The 16,782-nt window shown below is 38.8% G+C and overlaps 1 protein-coding gene, 1 long non-coding RNA gene and 1 other non-coding gene across 12 annotated transcripts in view; 2 read left to right on the plus strand and 1 right to left on the minus strand.

Annotated features, from left to right (window-relative positions):
* The window catches only part of TTLL5 (tubulin tyrosine ligase like 5), a 282,889-nt gene that overhangs the window by 46,938 nt on the left and 219,169 nt on the right, over positions 1–16,782 (plus strand). For all 10 annotated transcript variants that reach the window (XM_063088853.1, XM_063088855.1, XM_063088861.1 and 7 more), the window contains exons 8-9: positions 7,568–7,637; positions 8,111–8,195. In XM_063088853.1, coding sequence (XP_062944923.1) covers positions 7,568–7,637; positions 8,111–8,195 — 155 coding nt within the window. The remainder of the gene's footprint in view (positions 1–7,567; positions 7,638–8,110; positions 8,196–16,782) is intronic.
* On the plus strand, positions 4,230–4,336 carry LOC134374187 (U6 spliceosomal RNA). The gene has a single exon (XR_010023062.1). It is a non-coding gene; the product is annotated as a U6 spliceosomal RNA (small nuclear RNA).
* On the minus strand, positions 8,391–11,828 carry LOC134371894 (uncharacterized). The gene is made up of 3 exons (XR_010022884.1): positions 11,683–11,828; positions 11,216–11,385; positions 8,391–8,510 (listed from the first exon to the last, which is right to left on the minus strand). It is a non-coding gene; the product is annotated as an uncharacterized LOC134371894 (long non-coding RNA).

The raw sequence follows: 16,782 nt of genomic DNA on the forward strand, positions 1-16,782 counted from the left end.
TTCCTTTTCGTTAAGAGCAGGTGTTCCCTTCTGAAACCTGCATTCAGAAGTGAGTTGAGAGTGAGTACGAGTTGGCTGTTGTGTTGCAGTAACCCCCTCCCACATCAACAGTTGCTCTGTGTCTAAAAAGTCACTTGATCAAATTTTGGAGGAGGGCAGCCTTTTGCATTAGCAGAAAAGAGGTACCTTTTCTGCTTTCAGCATGTCATCATGTTAATTCCTTAGCGCTAAGCATTAATTGATAGCATGAGCATTTAGTTTCTACTGTGAGCACAACTGTGGGTTCCTACTCTCAGGGTTATCAGGAAAATGAACCTTAATTTTGTATGACATCCTTGCCACTGTGGCTGCTGCTGCTTGTCCTTCCTTCCTTCCTTCCTTCCCTCCCTCCTTCCTTCCTTCCCTCCCTCCCTCCCTCCTTCCCTCCCTCCCTCCTTCCCTCCCTCCTTCCCTCCCTCCTTCCCTCCCTCCCTCCCTCCTTCCCTCCCTCCCTCCCTCCTTCCTTCCTTCCCTCCTTCCCTCTCTCCCTCCTTCCCTCCCTCCCTCCCTCCTTCCTTCCCGCCCTCCCTCCCTCCCTCCTTCCTTCCCTCCCTCCCTCCCTCCTTCCTTCCCTCCCTCCCTCCTTCCTTCCCTCCCTCCCTCCCTCCTTCCTTCCTTCGTTCCTTCCCTCCCTCCCTCCTTCCCTCCCTCCCTCCTTCCCTCCTTCCTTCCTTCCCTCCCTCCCTCCCTCCCTCCCTCCTTCCTTCCCTCCCTCCTTCTCTCCCTCCCTCCCTCCCTCCTTCCTTCCCTCCCTCCCTCCTTTATTCCCTCCTTCCGCTTTTCTTCATCCTCTTTTTTTCCCAGTAGTCATCAGTGTCTTGATTCTTTGCAAAATTCTCATTAAACATTGACTTTAAATTGAGTATGTATACAAAGTAAATAAAATAAAATCCCAACTCCAGTCTCACCCCCTAGACTTACAACAGTAGTCAGTACCTTGATATAATTGACTTGTATTTTTTATTTTCTCAACTTTACATTGTATTTGTTAATTCCCAGTTTGACATTTATTGTACTCACATCACCTCCTCCCCCCATGTCATATTCCATCTCCAAGTTCGGTTAGTTTTTATTTTTATATTTTATAGGTTTATAACATTTAAATTCTCTTCAGTAACTATGATTCACTTTCTCTGCCTTATCTATTAAAAATTTAAACTCAATAGAAACAGACTTCATGGCATTGGGATTCTGAAATTTAACCAGTATTTAAGTCTGGACCTTTTTTCATTTGTCCTGCTGAACATTTGGTGGGCTCTTTCAGTGTTTTTCTTTAGTTCAGGGAAAATAATCCTCTTATTATCTGTCTCTGCTTTTAGAACTCCTTTTTGAGGCATTCTGTTTTGTTTCTTCATGTTAACTTTTCTCTCATTTTTAATTCTTTGTCTTTTCCCCATTTTTATTTTCTGGATTACCAGTTTGAGCTCTATTCATTTTGTTATTCATCTACTGTATTTTTATATTGGCTATTATATTTTGGTTTCTAGAACCTCTTCATTTTGGATTTACTTTATTTTTATTTTTATTTATAAATAGTAGCAGTTGCTTGATGGATACAGTTTGCCTACCTGTCTTTCTGAGGATACCAATTATAATGTTTTTAAAGTTCTCTTCTGTTCTTGAATTTTCCTGGGATTGTCTTTTTTCCTGCTATTGGATTTTCTCAATTTTGATGCTCTTTAGGTGTTGGGCCATATTTATCAAAAGCCTTGACTGACTGAAGTTGGCAGCTGGCCTGGGTTTCCCCTATGGTTGTGTAGGGCTCTTTCCCTAACAGCCTCTCCCTGGATGAGAGACTGACTGTGAGTTTTGTGTAAAGGTAATGCATGTTGATTGTCAGGCCTTGCTTTAGGTGGGTGTGGGTGAAGAGCATGCCATGTCTGCCTTGCCAAAATAGGGTGGGCCTTATTGTGAATGAAGAAGAAGATTTTGGTGATTTCACTCTTGGGCAGAGCTACTTTTCCTCTCTTTTCCTTCTTCTGTCTGTTGGGGATAGAGTGGCCTCAAGTTCTATCCCTCTTTTTCAGATCCCTGTACCTACACAAGATGTTCTCCCCAGAGAACCATCCTTAGGTTTGATCCTGAGGGCAAAAGCTGCTGCTTTGGATATTGGAGAAGGCCTACTGGCCTCACCATTCCAAATGCTGTTTGTTAATTGATTATCTGATTCTTGTTCCTTGTCCCACCACTGGTCTTCATGTTGGTTGACTCCCAGCTTAGAATTTTGCAGGGGCCTCCTTAAGAAGATCACTCTTACCTCAGATATTTAGGGCTGGGGCTTGCTTTGCTTTGTTTTCTCGACCTGATCCCATCTGCTTTCTGTCTTTCAGGATTTCCTCAAACTTTTCTGGGTATTTTTTGTTTTTTTTCTTTACTTTTTTCTAGTTTTCTTACCATTTTATTCTTTTGAAAATATCCTTCTGTCCTTTCAATGAAACTCTGGAAGGGAAGGGGAGGGAGGTAGATATGTTGTGTGTATGGCCAGTACTCCATCTTAAATTCCCCAGCTATCTCTTCACATTGAGCTATTTCCTATGGGTACAGAAATGAACTTTCTGAGAGGTCTTACACATGGGAAAATCCTTAAATTCAGTCTTGATTCAAAACTGTAGAGAAAACAAAGATGGTCAGACCGTTCATGCTCAATGAATATAGGATCTGATTCTGATAGAGCAGCTACTACAGCCCCAGGCCCAGACTAGAAGTAGTCCTGTTACCTGGCCTTGGTCACTCTGGAGGCCTTTTGCCCTGGGTCTCATGTGACATAAGGCCCTGGTCATGTATCTTGGCTCTTTTCTTGTCTCTGCTCTAACCTTGGCATAAAGGCTCCTCTCCGACAGCCTTTCCTTCAGCTCTGTGCCAGGAGCTCCAGTGTTGTTTGAATCTTGTAGACGGCACTAGTTTAGGTTTGGGTTTTAGCTGCCAAATGGAATTGCTATTGAAAGTCAAGTATGGTGCAAGTTTGCTTTTTATTTTCTTAGACATGAGTCAAAGAGAATAGGATCTATTCCCAGCTCATCTGGGACTTTTTTCTTTTGGAATGCTCTTTTTGCCCTAGTGATTTGTTATTTTAAAGTTAACATCATAAAGAATAGAGAAGTTAAACTTTCCTTGGTGGGGCTGAGAACCCTGTGCCCTGACTCTTCACTAGTCTCATAAAGGGGGTGACACGTCTTTAGAGAATGCATTTGGCAGGCTATATAAGAGTCTCTCTCTCCCTCCCACCTCTCCCTGGGCTGAATCCCTTGAGGCCCCCTGCGTGGATCAAAGTACTTGGCAGGCCTTTTTGCCTTCCTCTCCCACTCTGTGAGGCTTTGGAATGAATCTGATTCTTTTAGGTATTTAATGGAGGTGCCAGACAGAAGCCTGGGAAGATGCCAGCAGGCACGAGGAGAGCTGGCAGCATGTGGACATAATGGGAAAGTATTCCCATTTCACCCCCAAACTGAAATTTTATTACCTTTTACCCATACCTACAAACTGTGTGGTTAATTCTCTCTCTTCTTACACAGAAGGCCTAACCATCCCTTCTTTCCATACCTGGATCCTTTCCCATGGAATATGTGACCCATTAGCCAACTGGATGAAGTAACTCTTTCCAAGGCTGCTGCCTGCTTTCCTTTTAGATTTGAGGTGGGAGGGAGAGAGAGTGCTTAGTTGGAGGGTCTGTGAGCAGAATTAATGCAAGTGGACAAGGGACTTTGGCAGGTTAGTTAGGTGTGAGGGCCAAATGAAAATATCTTTCCCTGTCTTCCCACTGGAGTGAGAAGGCCTCTTATTAAAACTTCCCTATAATAGTTAATAACCCTTTGGAAAATATCCGCAAATAGCAACTTTTACCATTATGAGAACAGGATAAAGGACAGAAAAAGCATTTCTTTTATGTAATACTGAAGAGAGAAGTTTGGACTTCTGCAGATGGAAGTATCTCAGTTGGTTGGCTAACATGATCTCTTAATGATGTGCTCTTTAACTCTAGAAATACAGCATAAAGGAACAAAGCTCTGTTTGGCCCAGCTCCTTCAGTAACCATGACTTAATGCCAAATTTTCCCAATTTAGTATACTCAAATTGAACAGGGGAAAGACCTGGTCTTTTCTGATTGGGATATGAATTTGATTATGGAAGTCAAATTTGGCATACTTGTCTCACATTATCCATGGCAAAGATAGTATTAATATACTCCCTGAGTGCTTGCTTCAGCAGCACGTGTGCTAAAATTGGAACAATACGAAGGGGATTAGCATGGCCCCTGTGCAAGGATGGCATGCAAATTCATGAAGTATTCCGTATTTTAAAAAAAAAGAAAAATAAATAATGTATATTCCCTGAGATTTTGAAGTACCAGGAGAGTGTTAGTTCATTCTATTCACTCGTATACTTAATGCATATAATTCTGTACTCTTTTGTTTCTCTTTGTTTACATGTTTTTATCTTATGTTGTTTCTGTTTTTCTCATTGTTCAACAAATATTTAGGGAGTGCCTGCTATGTGCCAGGTGCTGTCACTCCTTAATACCTTTTGAGAAATTCTCCTAATTATTACGTATCTCCTAATTCTTATATATTTTCCTTGTAACTCAGTGCACTGCTCTGAGTAGAATGGCATGTGGAATGCAGTGATGAATGCTGTTGAATTGTGGAACTTAGTAGTTAGAACCACATAGGTACTGTTGAGTTTGCAGTGATAACAATAAATGATATTTCTTGAGCATTTAATATGTGCCTACCATTGTGCCTTCCAAATATAATCTCATTTAATCTTTATAAGAACCTTACAAGGTAGTTATTATTATTTCCTAGTAAGTGGTAGAGTTAAAGTTGTAACTCGGGTCTAGCTGATTCCGGAGCATAAACTCTTAACCACTATACCATTCTACTTTACAATAACTTAACAAATGCCATAAACTTTAATCTCAAAGTTTGAATAGAAAAATGGTTATGTTTTCAACTTTCCCAGTAATTTATTTTCCTGCTTTAGCATACTTTAGAAGGCAATTTGAGCTTGGAATTGAATAAATTTAAAGTGAGTTAATTGGGGATAGAAGAAAAGGAAACAGGGTTTAAGATATCAAAAAGCTTTTAGTAATTGCTGTTCAGTGTACAACAGTATACAAAGAAACTATACACAAACCATTTTTTTTCTGTGAGCTCACAATTTAATCCCAAATGCAGATAGAAATGAGAGGTAAAGATAATAGAACAAGTATTAAAGTTACCTAAATAATCTAAGGGTTTATGTTATGCATAACTCAAAGGATAAATGTGTACAGTGAGGAAGAGAAGAGAGGACATGGGTATGGGCATTAGATGTGTCATGGAGTGAAGACCACTACACATGTATTCTCTGGTATGGAGGAAAGTTGGGTGGTTATGTATCTGTTGTAGCCTATAGGTGTTACTCAGCAGGAGAGAGTTGCGATTGTTCAACCTTAGATTTGGGACACAGCCTGTAGCTTACTGCTTTTTGCAATGATTGTATCAATTCTAACTCACTAAGCTGACTCAAAATGGAGATGGTACTTGTGAGAAACTGATCAAGAAATGTAAGGGAGTCAGGAAGTGGTATGGGTGTTTGAGTCCATTAGGAGTGAATCAGTACTGAAGTCATCATGTCCATATTATGCATAGAGATGGGTTGTGAAAGCTGTGTTCTGACTTTCAAATAGCAATAGTGGGAAATGAGAGGGGAATTTTGTTATCCTGACTCTGGAGTTGCTCATCGTGGTTGTGTATAATGTTATGGGTCACAAAATTATCTTTGTTTTATGAACAACTATAGTATTTGGGGTAGGAAATGCATTATTACAAAGACAGACTTTTGAATTTGGAAGACAGTTGTTTTGGGTCAGCATATTGGGGAGAGTTAAACTTCTGAGGCAGACTGCCTGGGTTTCAGTGCTGCTCGACTGCTTATTAGCTGTACTTTGAGCTGGTCCCTAATGCTCTCTGATTCTTTTCTCATCTGTAAAATACAGATGGTAATACGTATTTGAAATGAAATGAAATAATACTTGTGACACACTTGGAACCACACTTGGCATATAATAAGCATTCAGTACATTTATTAAATTTAATTATTTCTCTGATGTTGGTAGTTATTTCTGTTGCTACTGTAGCTTTTATCATTATTATTATCATTGCCGTTTCCCTTTTGGAGACTTTTTGTCCTACATGGATTGAGGTAACTCTTGGCTGATTTCTCTGTTTTAGAAAGAAACAATTTCCACTTTCTATTCAGATACTGTATTTCAATCTTACTGTTTCCTTAATCTAGAATCCACAATAACTTCCTGCTTCCCACCATGTTAAATCTAAACTTGCCTTGCCAGGGGTTCAAATCCTTTCCCTCCTTGTTGTCTTACATGCCTTTCCTTATTTTCTAGTTCAGTCTTTTAGCTCCAGGTCCGTGAATCTGTCTACCCTCCTTTCCACTGGACTTTGTGCATGCCATCTTCCAGTGATGGCCTCCTTTCATCTCCACTACGTACTTGTAGCTTTCAACACTCACTTCTGCACCTACTCTTCCAGGACAAGCCTTCCCTGTGTTCTCTCACCTGACTGGTCTGCACTTCTACTTTATAACCTGGCATCTTGTATTTGCAAATATGCTGCTTTGTGTTCTTTTAAATTATGTATTTTGCTCTTCCTCTACCTAAATATTAAATTCTTTACAGATAGTAACTACTAAATCTTCAGTTCTGTGAAGGCAGAGATTATATCTATTTTTTTTATTGAAACATAATTGGTAATGCATATTTGTAGGGTACAGAGTTGACTATCAATATTTGTGTACTATATGTGATGATCAAATCAGGATAGTTAGCATATTCATCATCATTGTAATACATAATCATTCTTTGTGTCCATTAACCAAATTCTGTTTTTTTGGTCACTGTATCTCCAGTGCCTTTAGTATTCAACAATACCATTTATTGTATAAACAACTTTTTTTTTCATTGAGGAGATCTTTGAAAGATCTAGTTCAGTCTTTCAAGTAGATTGAATGACTACCAAAGACTAGTTGCTTAGCAAGTGCCCTTAAGTGAATCAATCAAACACCTATCTCATTTTACAGAGGAAATGCTAGGATCCATTGTGGATTTGTAAATTCTCTAAACTTAATGAAAGCCTTCGTTTAAGAATAGTGGTGGTATTTTTAAATTTTCATCATGCTTTACATTTGGGAGAAAGAAGATGTTTATTTTTTTAAGTAGCTCTTATTTTCTTGGTATGCAATACTTAATATCATAGATATAAGTCTTTAAAGCTGTTTAGGCTGGATTTATTATGAGAGAGGTGCTGTGTAAACTTACCACCCCCACCCCCTTGTAATTAGATAACCAAGGTGTTTATGGAACTGTATGTTATTTGGCCAACTGAATACATGGGTACCTTGGAACAAAACTTTTCCTAGAATTTTAGTTTTCCACATTGTCATTTTTTAAAAGGTTAAGAACTTTGCTCCCTTATTGTAAATTAGAATTCCTTTGTATTTTACTCTTTTATTCCTTCTCTTTACTCAATAGCCAAACCAAATTTCCCTGGAAGAGAACATCCTGGTCTCCCGTTACATTAACAACCCCCTGCTCATAGATGGTGAGTTGTGATTAGGCCCTTGGCTAGATTGGGCTAGATCTTAAACTTTTTGAACTTTTTCTGTTCTTCTCTAGTAAGTCTAGTGTGAAATTCTTGGCACATTGGCTCCAGAGATGAGGCTGGTTCCTTACCTCCCTCAAGGGATTATTTTAAATATGAAATGAGATAATATAAGGGAAAGTGCTCTATAATTATACAGTAACCAATAAATAAAGAAAACTGTACTATAATCATACTATATATGCACTACACATATATATATACATTATAGTATAGTGTACTATATATACACGTATAGTACAATTGTATAGTACAATTATTATTTATCTGCAAAAGGCAAGATGTGTGGTAAGTGTATATTTCATGTGGAGAGGAGTGTTCTTTCATATTTCTTGATTATGTTGTCCTGTTCATTCTGTAACAGAAAACAAATGAACATAGTTTTTTTCTGTGAATCCAAACTTTTTTTCTAGATTTCAAGTTTGACGTGCGCCTCTATGTGCTCGTGACTTCCTATGATCCTCTTGTCATCTATCTCTATGAAGAAGGATTGGCGAGGTAAGAGACGTTGTTTTTTGGGTGGAAGGGTGAGGTTGGTATATTAGAATGGACCCATTGAAGAGTTTATTAAGATCAGGCTACTTTTTTTTTTATTATGTTCAACTCAGGAAATTAGAATGTAACCAGATGGACTTCAGATTACAGAAATCAGTCTTATTACTCTACAGGCTCACTTGTATATCCATACATAATTTTGTGTAAACACACACCAGCAGGTATCCAGGATCACGTGGTATTTTCATGCAATGACAGTTGTTATGAATGAAGATCCTAGGGTATTAAGATAACTTGCCATTGTTCTTCAGAATAGATCTAGAAAGAAAAATAAAATCCCACATTTATTTATCTGTTATGTATCAGGCATTTATTTTAATCCTCACAACACCCTTAGAGTTGATGCATTTTTGTAATTGAGGAAATCGAGACAGAGAGGTGAGGGAACTTTAAGTCACTTTTCTGGATCTCCCCAGCTGGTTGATAGTGGAGTGAAGATTTGAAATCATGGACCAGACTCCAGAGCTCAAGGCCCATACTGTTTCTTGCTCTCCCTTGTATTTAGGGAGTATTAGCCGATTTCTTTTTTCCTTTTTTGTTAACATGCAAATTATATGCTTTATTGTGGTTGTATATATATTGTTTTCTATTTCTTGAGGTGCTTTTTAGGTTTTAAGGTAATGTGACTTACAAAATTAAGTACAAGTTATAATAATTTGAAGTTTTGTTTCCCATATTCACAGAATTCTATAGGTGACAGTGTTTTTATAAACCCTTTAAATTGTTTAAAATAAGTACATAGTTATACTATGCTTGTGTTCTTTCCCCCACTGTTTTGCCCTGACGTTCTTTTTATGCATGATAGCTTTGATGTTACAGAGCACAGCACTTTAGGGAGGTGGTTTGCATCTGTGAGAAGTCATGACGAGCTAGAAAGGCATGGTCTGTATGTTTCTATATTTTAGAGAATGCACTTTGAAGTTGGGAAATACCATGGATAAAAGAAGGCTACTTATTTATGTATAGGTACTTTAATTCATATTGTTATACTCTAACAACTATTATTTTGGAATGGTATTTTAATTATTTCATATACTTAATTCCTGTGACTTAAGTCAGAGTGAGAGTGGATTAACTAAAGCTTCTTACTGGTTGAGCTCTATCCTCCTTTCACCTGTAGGTGGCAGTGACAGCATTTATAAGCCCTGTCATATTCTTAATTAAGATTTATGACTTTGAGCCCTGGGAACACTGGAGGCTCCTGAAACTCCCTGGTTCTGGCCTCTTCTTCCTTGAAAACGGAGAATGGGGAGAAGTAAAACATCTCTCAGTTACCGGATAAAGGACTGGACCAGGAATCTGAGCATGAACAGACTACTAGTTCTAATCAGGTTTTCGTAGAAAAGAAGTTTTCTATAGTGTTTGTAGACACATGTGCTCTTACACTTTGAAGGATAGATATACAAGACTAGGTATAAAACCTAGTCCCTATATTATCTAGAATAAAAAGAAGGTAAAATATGCTCCTGACTTCTGCTCAGGTATGCAAGGTGCTGAGGATTTTTGCTGAAGAGTTTTGTAATTTGAGACTTCTGAGCTTTCCCTCTTCTGTAGCGTGCGCCTTCTCCATTCTCCTTCCTCCACTCATCCTCACCCCAGCTTGCTTGCTAAGTCTTGCTTGGGCACTGATCATGTCCTGCCACAAACTGAACTTCTGGAATAGAGAAATGATATCAAGGTTTGCTCACCATTTCTCAAGAATGTCATACCAGTATGTTTTGAGTAATATTCCAAAGATATTTTACCCACACTATTAATAGCCCTCCCTATGGACAAAATTTGGCATTGTTTAAGACCTTCATGGTTCAGAGCACAAAATGAGAGTAGTACCAGTATTTATTATAGAATTTACTACAGATATGCAAGTGCTTTTGGCTACTGGTTGTGTGTTGAAAGTCAGAATCCACTGAATTGAGTAACTCTGTTCTCTTGCTTTTAGCAGGAACTGGGGGAAAAAACCCGTGTGTGTGTGTGTGTGTGTGTGTGTGTGTGTGTGTGTGTGTGTGTGTGTGTGTGTGTGTGTGTGTGTGTGTGTGTGTGTGTGTGTGTGTGTGTGTGTGTACACATACACGTATATATACATATATCAGTGGATGCTTTTTCTCAGAATAATTAGAAAAACAGCTTTTTTAAAACTCAGACCAGGTTGAACCAAAAACAACTCCGAACTTTCAGAGCTTTGGTTAGGTTTATCTAAAAGTATAGGTGAATATAAAAGCTTTACAAAAAGATGGTATGTCGCAATATGGTGGGCCTTTCACCAGAGTCCTGCGAGGGTACATTGTGCAGTGATTTCCATATGCCTAAGTTCCTGTGTCTTCCCTCACTGTATATCTTAGCATTCACCTGCTTTTTTAATCCTCAGGGTCTGCTCAACTGTCATTACATTCAACAACAGTCTGTAGCATCTCCAGGTCTGTCACTTCTAGTAATCTTGGGTCACATGTGTTTTATGTAAACATAACTGAAGATAATCAGTTTGGGATGAGTTTACTAGGTCATTTTACTTTGAGGAAAACCATAATCTTCCCTAAAGAGATGGAATTGGAGGCAAATATAATTAGTTTCCTTCTTTAGGAAGGAAGGCTCTTGTACCATATCATGTCTGTTTGGGGCCTCAAGTTAATGCTAGGTGACAGAAAGATTAAGTTTATTTCATAAGACAGTTTTGTAAAATGAATTATTTTGTGTAAAATCTTTATTTTCTTAAATTTACTGAAGAAAAAGGACCTAATTTCTTTATAGATTAATGTTTTCAGTTCTTGTTGTTTTATTAACATAGGAAGTAGAACTCTTACTATTTTGTTATATGTGGATAAAATATTGCAGAGGTATTAAAATGAAGTTGTCTGTCTGGTATTTGGGTCCAGCGTTTTGTGATTTTTGTGGTAGTTCCCAGAAGTCCATGCTGATTTTGAATTTCACCTGCATGTTGCCGGTTTACACCAGCAGAGGCCACTCACCTTCCAGAGAGGGTGTTGTTCTCTACCAAAATGGTGAAGATTCTTTTCCCTGTCAGAGTTGCAATCCAGAAAGACTTTGTCCTGGATTTTGCAGCTTTAGGTGGATCCAATATTGGGTTTAAATGATTTGACAAAGCCCTTTTGATTCAAGGCTAATAGCCAAATTTTCACTGAAACAAGAAAAATAAAAAGTTTTTTAAAATTGAGTTGAAAACCAAATGTGTTGTCAAAGACTTAAAGATAGGTAGCACTAGAAACTTGGGGGACATGGAAGTGCCCATCCTGGGAACCGAGAGAGTTCCACCCACGCTGTGGATGTGGGAGGAGAGGATGCTGAGAAGGCCCAGTAGGGACTGTCTTTTTTCCACCTCGGACATATTAGGGGAAATTCAGAGAAGACCCCACCCCCAGTTCCTTCTTCAGTAGCCTTCCTTGCTAATTAACACTGGCTCCGCAGGGATATTTACCTTTTCTCTGCTGGATTCCTGTGGTTTTGAAAGAATTCAGGTACTTGCTGGTTGCCAAGGAATTCAGATTACCTCACAGGCTGCACACTGTCCAGAATCTGCCACAGCAGCAAGTGGGGGAAAGAGATACCAACAAGGGGGAGAAAACCCTCTCCAGTGCTCATTGTCACTCTCTCTGGCAGGCCCTTGCTGTTTGTGAAGTTTGAGTCATTTCTGGCTCTGAAGACAGGGGATCAGGCTGGTAATCCCCTCCCAGACGGCTCCGTAGGGCGCTGCCTAGTCACTGCCGCACTTTGGCAGTCTCCTGGCTGCAGCTGGTTGACAGCAGATCAGAGAGCTCTTGGGCCTCTTGTTCTCTTCCATAAGATTTTTCTGGGTCAGGCCAGGATGAAACCCAGTGGCTCCTGGCAAGGCTGCCTGAGGTGCTGTCTCTTCATTATCCAGGCTTCTCTGGCTCCGAATGGCTATACCTGCTGAAAGATAACTCATGTGCCACAACCAGGCTCTCTTCAGGGTTGGCCTCCTGTTTGTACGTTTGTAATTAATGTTTGTTAGAAAATGTAACAACCAAAGAGGGGTTGAACTATCCTACATCTAGCTATCTGTGACTCTGCTCATAAGAATATATGGCATATGGCATCATAGTCTTAAAAGGACAGAATAGTGTTTGACTAGGGGAAGAGATCCCACTAACACTCTGTGCTTTCCTTTCCGTTTTGGTTCCACATTGGTAAAGATCTTGCAACAAGCAACTCAGGTGCAGTTTCAGTTAATGCTTATCTAGTACCTACCATATGCCTAACATTGAAATTTCTTCTTCACATGGATACTTGAGTTTTATACAAATTATTACCATTGTTTTAATTTTCAGTGAGAAACATGAGAAAGCAAGAAGTGTAGCTTCTGATTTAAGAAATTATTGTCAGAATAAAGACAATCCATATTTGTTCTTCGGTAGGCTGTGAAATAGTACCCAGGGTTTCAGATTTAGCAAAAAGAAAGTAAGAGCCCTGAAAGTAAGAAAGCAAGGCCATGACATTCTGTCATGAGAACTTTCCTAAATCTTAATTTCTTTAAGGAGAAGGTTCAAGACTCAATTCATGTTGTAGTTGCAGCCTGTGTTAGGATAAGTATTTGCAAAGTTAATCCTGCGGTGTCTAATAAAAAGTTATGTCTAGAGCCGGCCCGTGGCTCACTTGGGAGAGTGTGGTGCTGATTATACCAAGAGCGCGGGTTTGGATCCCTATATAGGGATGGCCGGTTAGCTCACTTGGGCAAGCGTGATGCTGACAACACCAAGTCAAGGGTTAAGATCCCCTTACTGGTCATCTTTTAAAAGAAAAAAAAAAAGAGTTATGTCTTTTAGGTTGTTGCTAGTAAAGAAATTGTGTGGAAGCTGGCTGGTTAACTCAGTTGGTTAGAGTGCGGTGTTAATAATACCAAGGTCAAGGGTTTGGATTACCATATTGGCCAGCCACCAAAAAAAAAAAAAAAATTTGTTGAAGCTTTCAGACCTAAATAAGATGAAATTTAATAATGGGTGATGGTCTAAATCAAAGGTCACAAACCTAAATGCTCATAAATACATTTGCTGGAGGAAGACGGCCCCGTGGAGACTGGGGAATGGGAGAGTACGTGTCCCACCAAAAGGTATTTTATTATTCATTGCCAGTAAGTCATTGATATTAGTATTGCTCGATCTTCTGGTTTTTTAAAGAGAGACTGAACATCTAGATTTTTATTGTAAGACTTACCAATTTTTTTAAACTTTTAATTTTGAAACCATTTTGAACTTACAGAAAAGCTGTGAGGATAGTATGAAGAACTGCCTTATACCCTATGTCTAGAGACCCCATTCACATTTTACCAATTGTCTTAATAATGTTATTTATAACAAAAGGATCCAATCGAGGATCATGTTATATTTAGTTGTCATGTCCCTTTAGTCTCCTTCAGTCTGGAACAGTTCCTCGATCTTTACTTGACTTTCATGACATCAGTATTTTTGAAGATTACAAGCGAGGCATTTTGTAGGATGACCCTCAATTTGGGTTTGTCTGATATTTTCTCATGATTAGACCCAGGTTATGCATTTTGGGCCAGAATACCACAGAATTGATGCTAGTTCTGTTCATTGCATTGTATCTGATGGTACCTAACTATTTAGTGGTGTTTAACCACTTGATTAAGGTGGTGTCTATAACGATTCCTCCACTGTAAAGTTACTTTGTCTTTTCCCTTTGTAACTAATAAGTATTTTGTGAGGAGATACTTTGAAACCATGTAAAATATCATTCTTCATCTCATTTTCACCCAATAATTTTAACATCTATTGATGTTTCTTGCCTGAATGAATTATTGCCATAATGGTTGCCAAATGATGGTTTTTTTAATTCCATCATTCCTTTTTACTTTTATTATTTGGCATTTTACTCCCAGGACAAGCTTTCTCCTCTTCCTGTTTATTTATTCATTCATTTATTTATACCAATGTGGACTCAGGGATTTTTATTATTTAATGGGTCACAATCCTTTACTATCATAATTTATTCTGATGTTCAAATTGTTCCAGAATTGGCCAATGGGAACCTCTTTAAGCTGGCTTTTGTGTCCTTTTGTCCCCATTATTCTTTAAGCACGAGATATTTCAGGCTCATCTTGTTCTTTCTCTGACCTAGCCCTGGAATCAACCATTTCTCCAAGGAGCACTGGTTGTTTTTTTAACAGAGAATAGAATTTAGAAATTAAGATTTGGGTGCTTGATATGCTCATTGCTCTGGGGCATCTCTGCTCTCAGGTCCCTGTAATGGAAAGACCTAGGAAATGTATGTATGTGTATCCATACATATATACATATACACATTTGCATCTATGTTCATTAATGTATCTATCTCTATGTATTGAAAAGTGGGAGTTCTTTCTAGTAACTCCAATTCTAGTTCACAACTGCAGGGTTCATTTAAGCTTTTTTCCATATTTTTATCTCCCTTCTTCAACTGTGAGAAATCTGGCTCCCATTATCTTCAATATGTTTATTTATTTACTCAGTTCCCTTGTATGTAGTCAATCTCCACCCCATTCAGTTGCCCTCCTTGTGTGGAGTTAGACCCCTTATGGGGCTACCTCCCTTCTTAGATAACCTCCTTGTACTCCCTCTGGGCTGCCTTCACACCCATCCACCATTTTCCTCATATGGGCCCTGGCTGCCACTGGGCTACAAAAAGGAAGGTCTTATTTTTAAACGTTCGTTAAGTAATTCAAGTTTAAAAAAGCAAAAACTTTTGTAGGTTAATCAGAACTTGACTAGTAGGCCAGATCTGAGAGTAGGATGACCTCAGGTCTAGACAATAAGAAGAAAATGGTGATTAGGGATGAATATGGTCTGTTTAGTATGGATTTTAGTGAGAGCTATAGATCTTAATGGGTCAGGAGGAAATATAAGCGCAGAACACCATTTTTGCCCTTCAGGGAAACTTTTCTGTTAAGCTTAAGGGTTTGTTTGTTTGTTTTGGGGGGTTTTTCCCTCTTTGATTCTTACTTGTTACTGCTTCTTATACTCTGTAGAATCCTACTCTGTGACCTTAGTAATCTTGTCCTTGCTGGGGCTCAGAATAAAATGCCCTAGTGAAAAGGAAGATTAGGAAGAAGAAAAGTGATTTTTTTTAAAGGTACTGCCCTCTTGAAAAAAGGGATGTAGGAAGGGCAAATGTGTTGAGTACCAGATTCCAGCTCACCACAGGCTTTTGCCAGGCTTTTCATGTTGACCAAGTTAGATCAGGTAATTGTAGTCAGGAGAGATGAAAAGGGTCTTTCTCTGAAGCAGAACCTTTCCCCTCCCTCTAACTCATTATTCTTTTGGGGGAGAGGATGGCAGGAGGTATGTCACTGTGAGGTAATGTCTGGCTGAGGCAGGCAGCTTCTGTGGGGCCAGCATCGGCCCCCTTTGCATTCACAAGAATTCAGAGAATGATGGTCTTTCACTTGCTTGGAGAATATAGGAGGAAGATTGGGATGCATAGGCAAGGTTTACTCACCATGGAGTGACATGGCTAGAGGCTAAATAACTACTGGAAGTTTCTGGAAAATCTGAGGTGCTTCTCAAGCATAAACATAATTAGTGCTCATCAAACTCTTGTCCTTTAGCCCTACATGCCTGGTCAACATTATCTCTTTGTCTACATCCTTTTTCCTGGCCTCATGTTTGTTTATTTTAGTTTTTTGGGTTTGGGTTTTTTTTCTTCACTTTTCTTTCTGGGTCTTGTGTATTTCTGGTACAGGGAATTAGGGAGTGGAGATAGTGGGTGGGTGAGAAGAAATAGAGAAGAGGAAAATTTTTAAATGCTGACCTTTAATGTGGTAAAACTTCATGTTGACTTCATAGTCTGGGTAAACATATGTAAATAATTTGTAAATCATATGAAAATAAACTTGTGGCCTTCCAGTTTTTTTTCACACACTTGGATATGCCTCTTGGGAAAGCCACTTTACTGAAGGGTGATATGGTTATAGTGGTATGTAAACAGGGCTTGATATTTACCATAACCATTCGCCTTGAGTGTCCTTTTGTTGATATTGAGCATCACTGGAAAGTTTTCTCTTTCTCTGGTTACTTCCTTCACAGGCACATATATTTTATACTTTGGTCTTCTTTTGGCAATAGTCCAGGATATCAAATTGCTGCCCCATTTTCTGTGGTCTCCCTGTTGAATCCCTTCTGTCTTTTGCCTTCATTTCAAAGTCAGGAATTAATTTCTTGCACTATGTCCATATTTATGCTCTTCTGCTTTGTCTTTTGTTAATGCTACCATTATTGTTCTTTAAAAATGAATATTATAGATCAGTTCTATTCTTTCCATGGTTGTGAGTTCTAAGTCTATATATTGCTATGCTGTCCTTTTCTTCTTTTTGCTTAATTTTTTTTTTCATAGAATGCTGTACTACCAGGCACTGTGTGGGCACTCAGTAGGTGTTTTTTGATCAGGTAATGCCCCAACGTCCACAGCATCCTATACACAATTTCCCAGGTTATGAATAACTGTATTTTCAATTTTTGTACTTCCTATTGGTGTAAGGTTCTATATGAGAAAAGCAACATCTCGT

The sequence above is a fragment of the Cynocephalus volans genome, chromosome 3, assembly GCF_027409185.1.
Source record: "Cynocephalus volans isolate mCynVol1 chromosome 3, mCynVol1.pri, whole genome shotgun sequence".
NCBI classification, from domain to species: domain Eukaryota; kingdom Metazoa; phylum Chordata; class Mammalia; order Dermoptera; family Cynocephalidae; genus Cynocephalus; species Cynocephalus volans.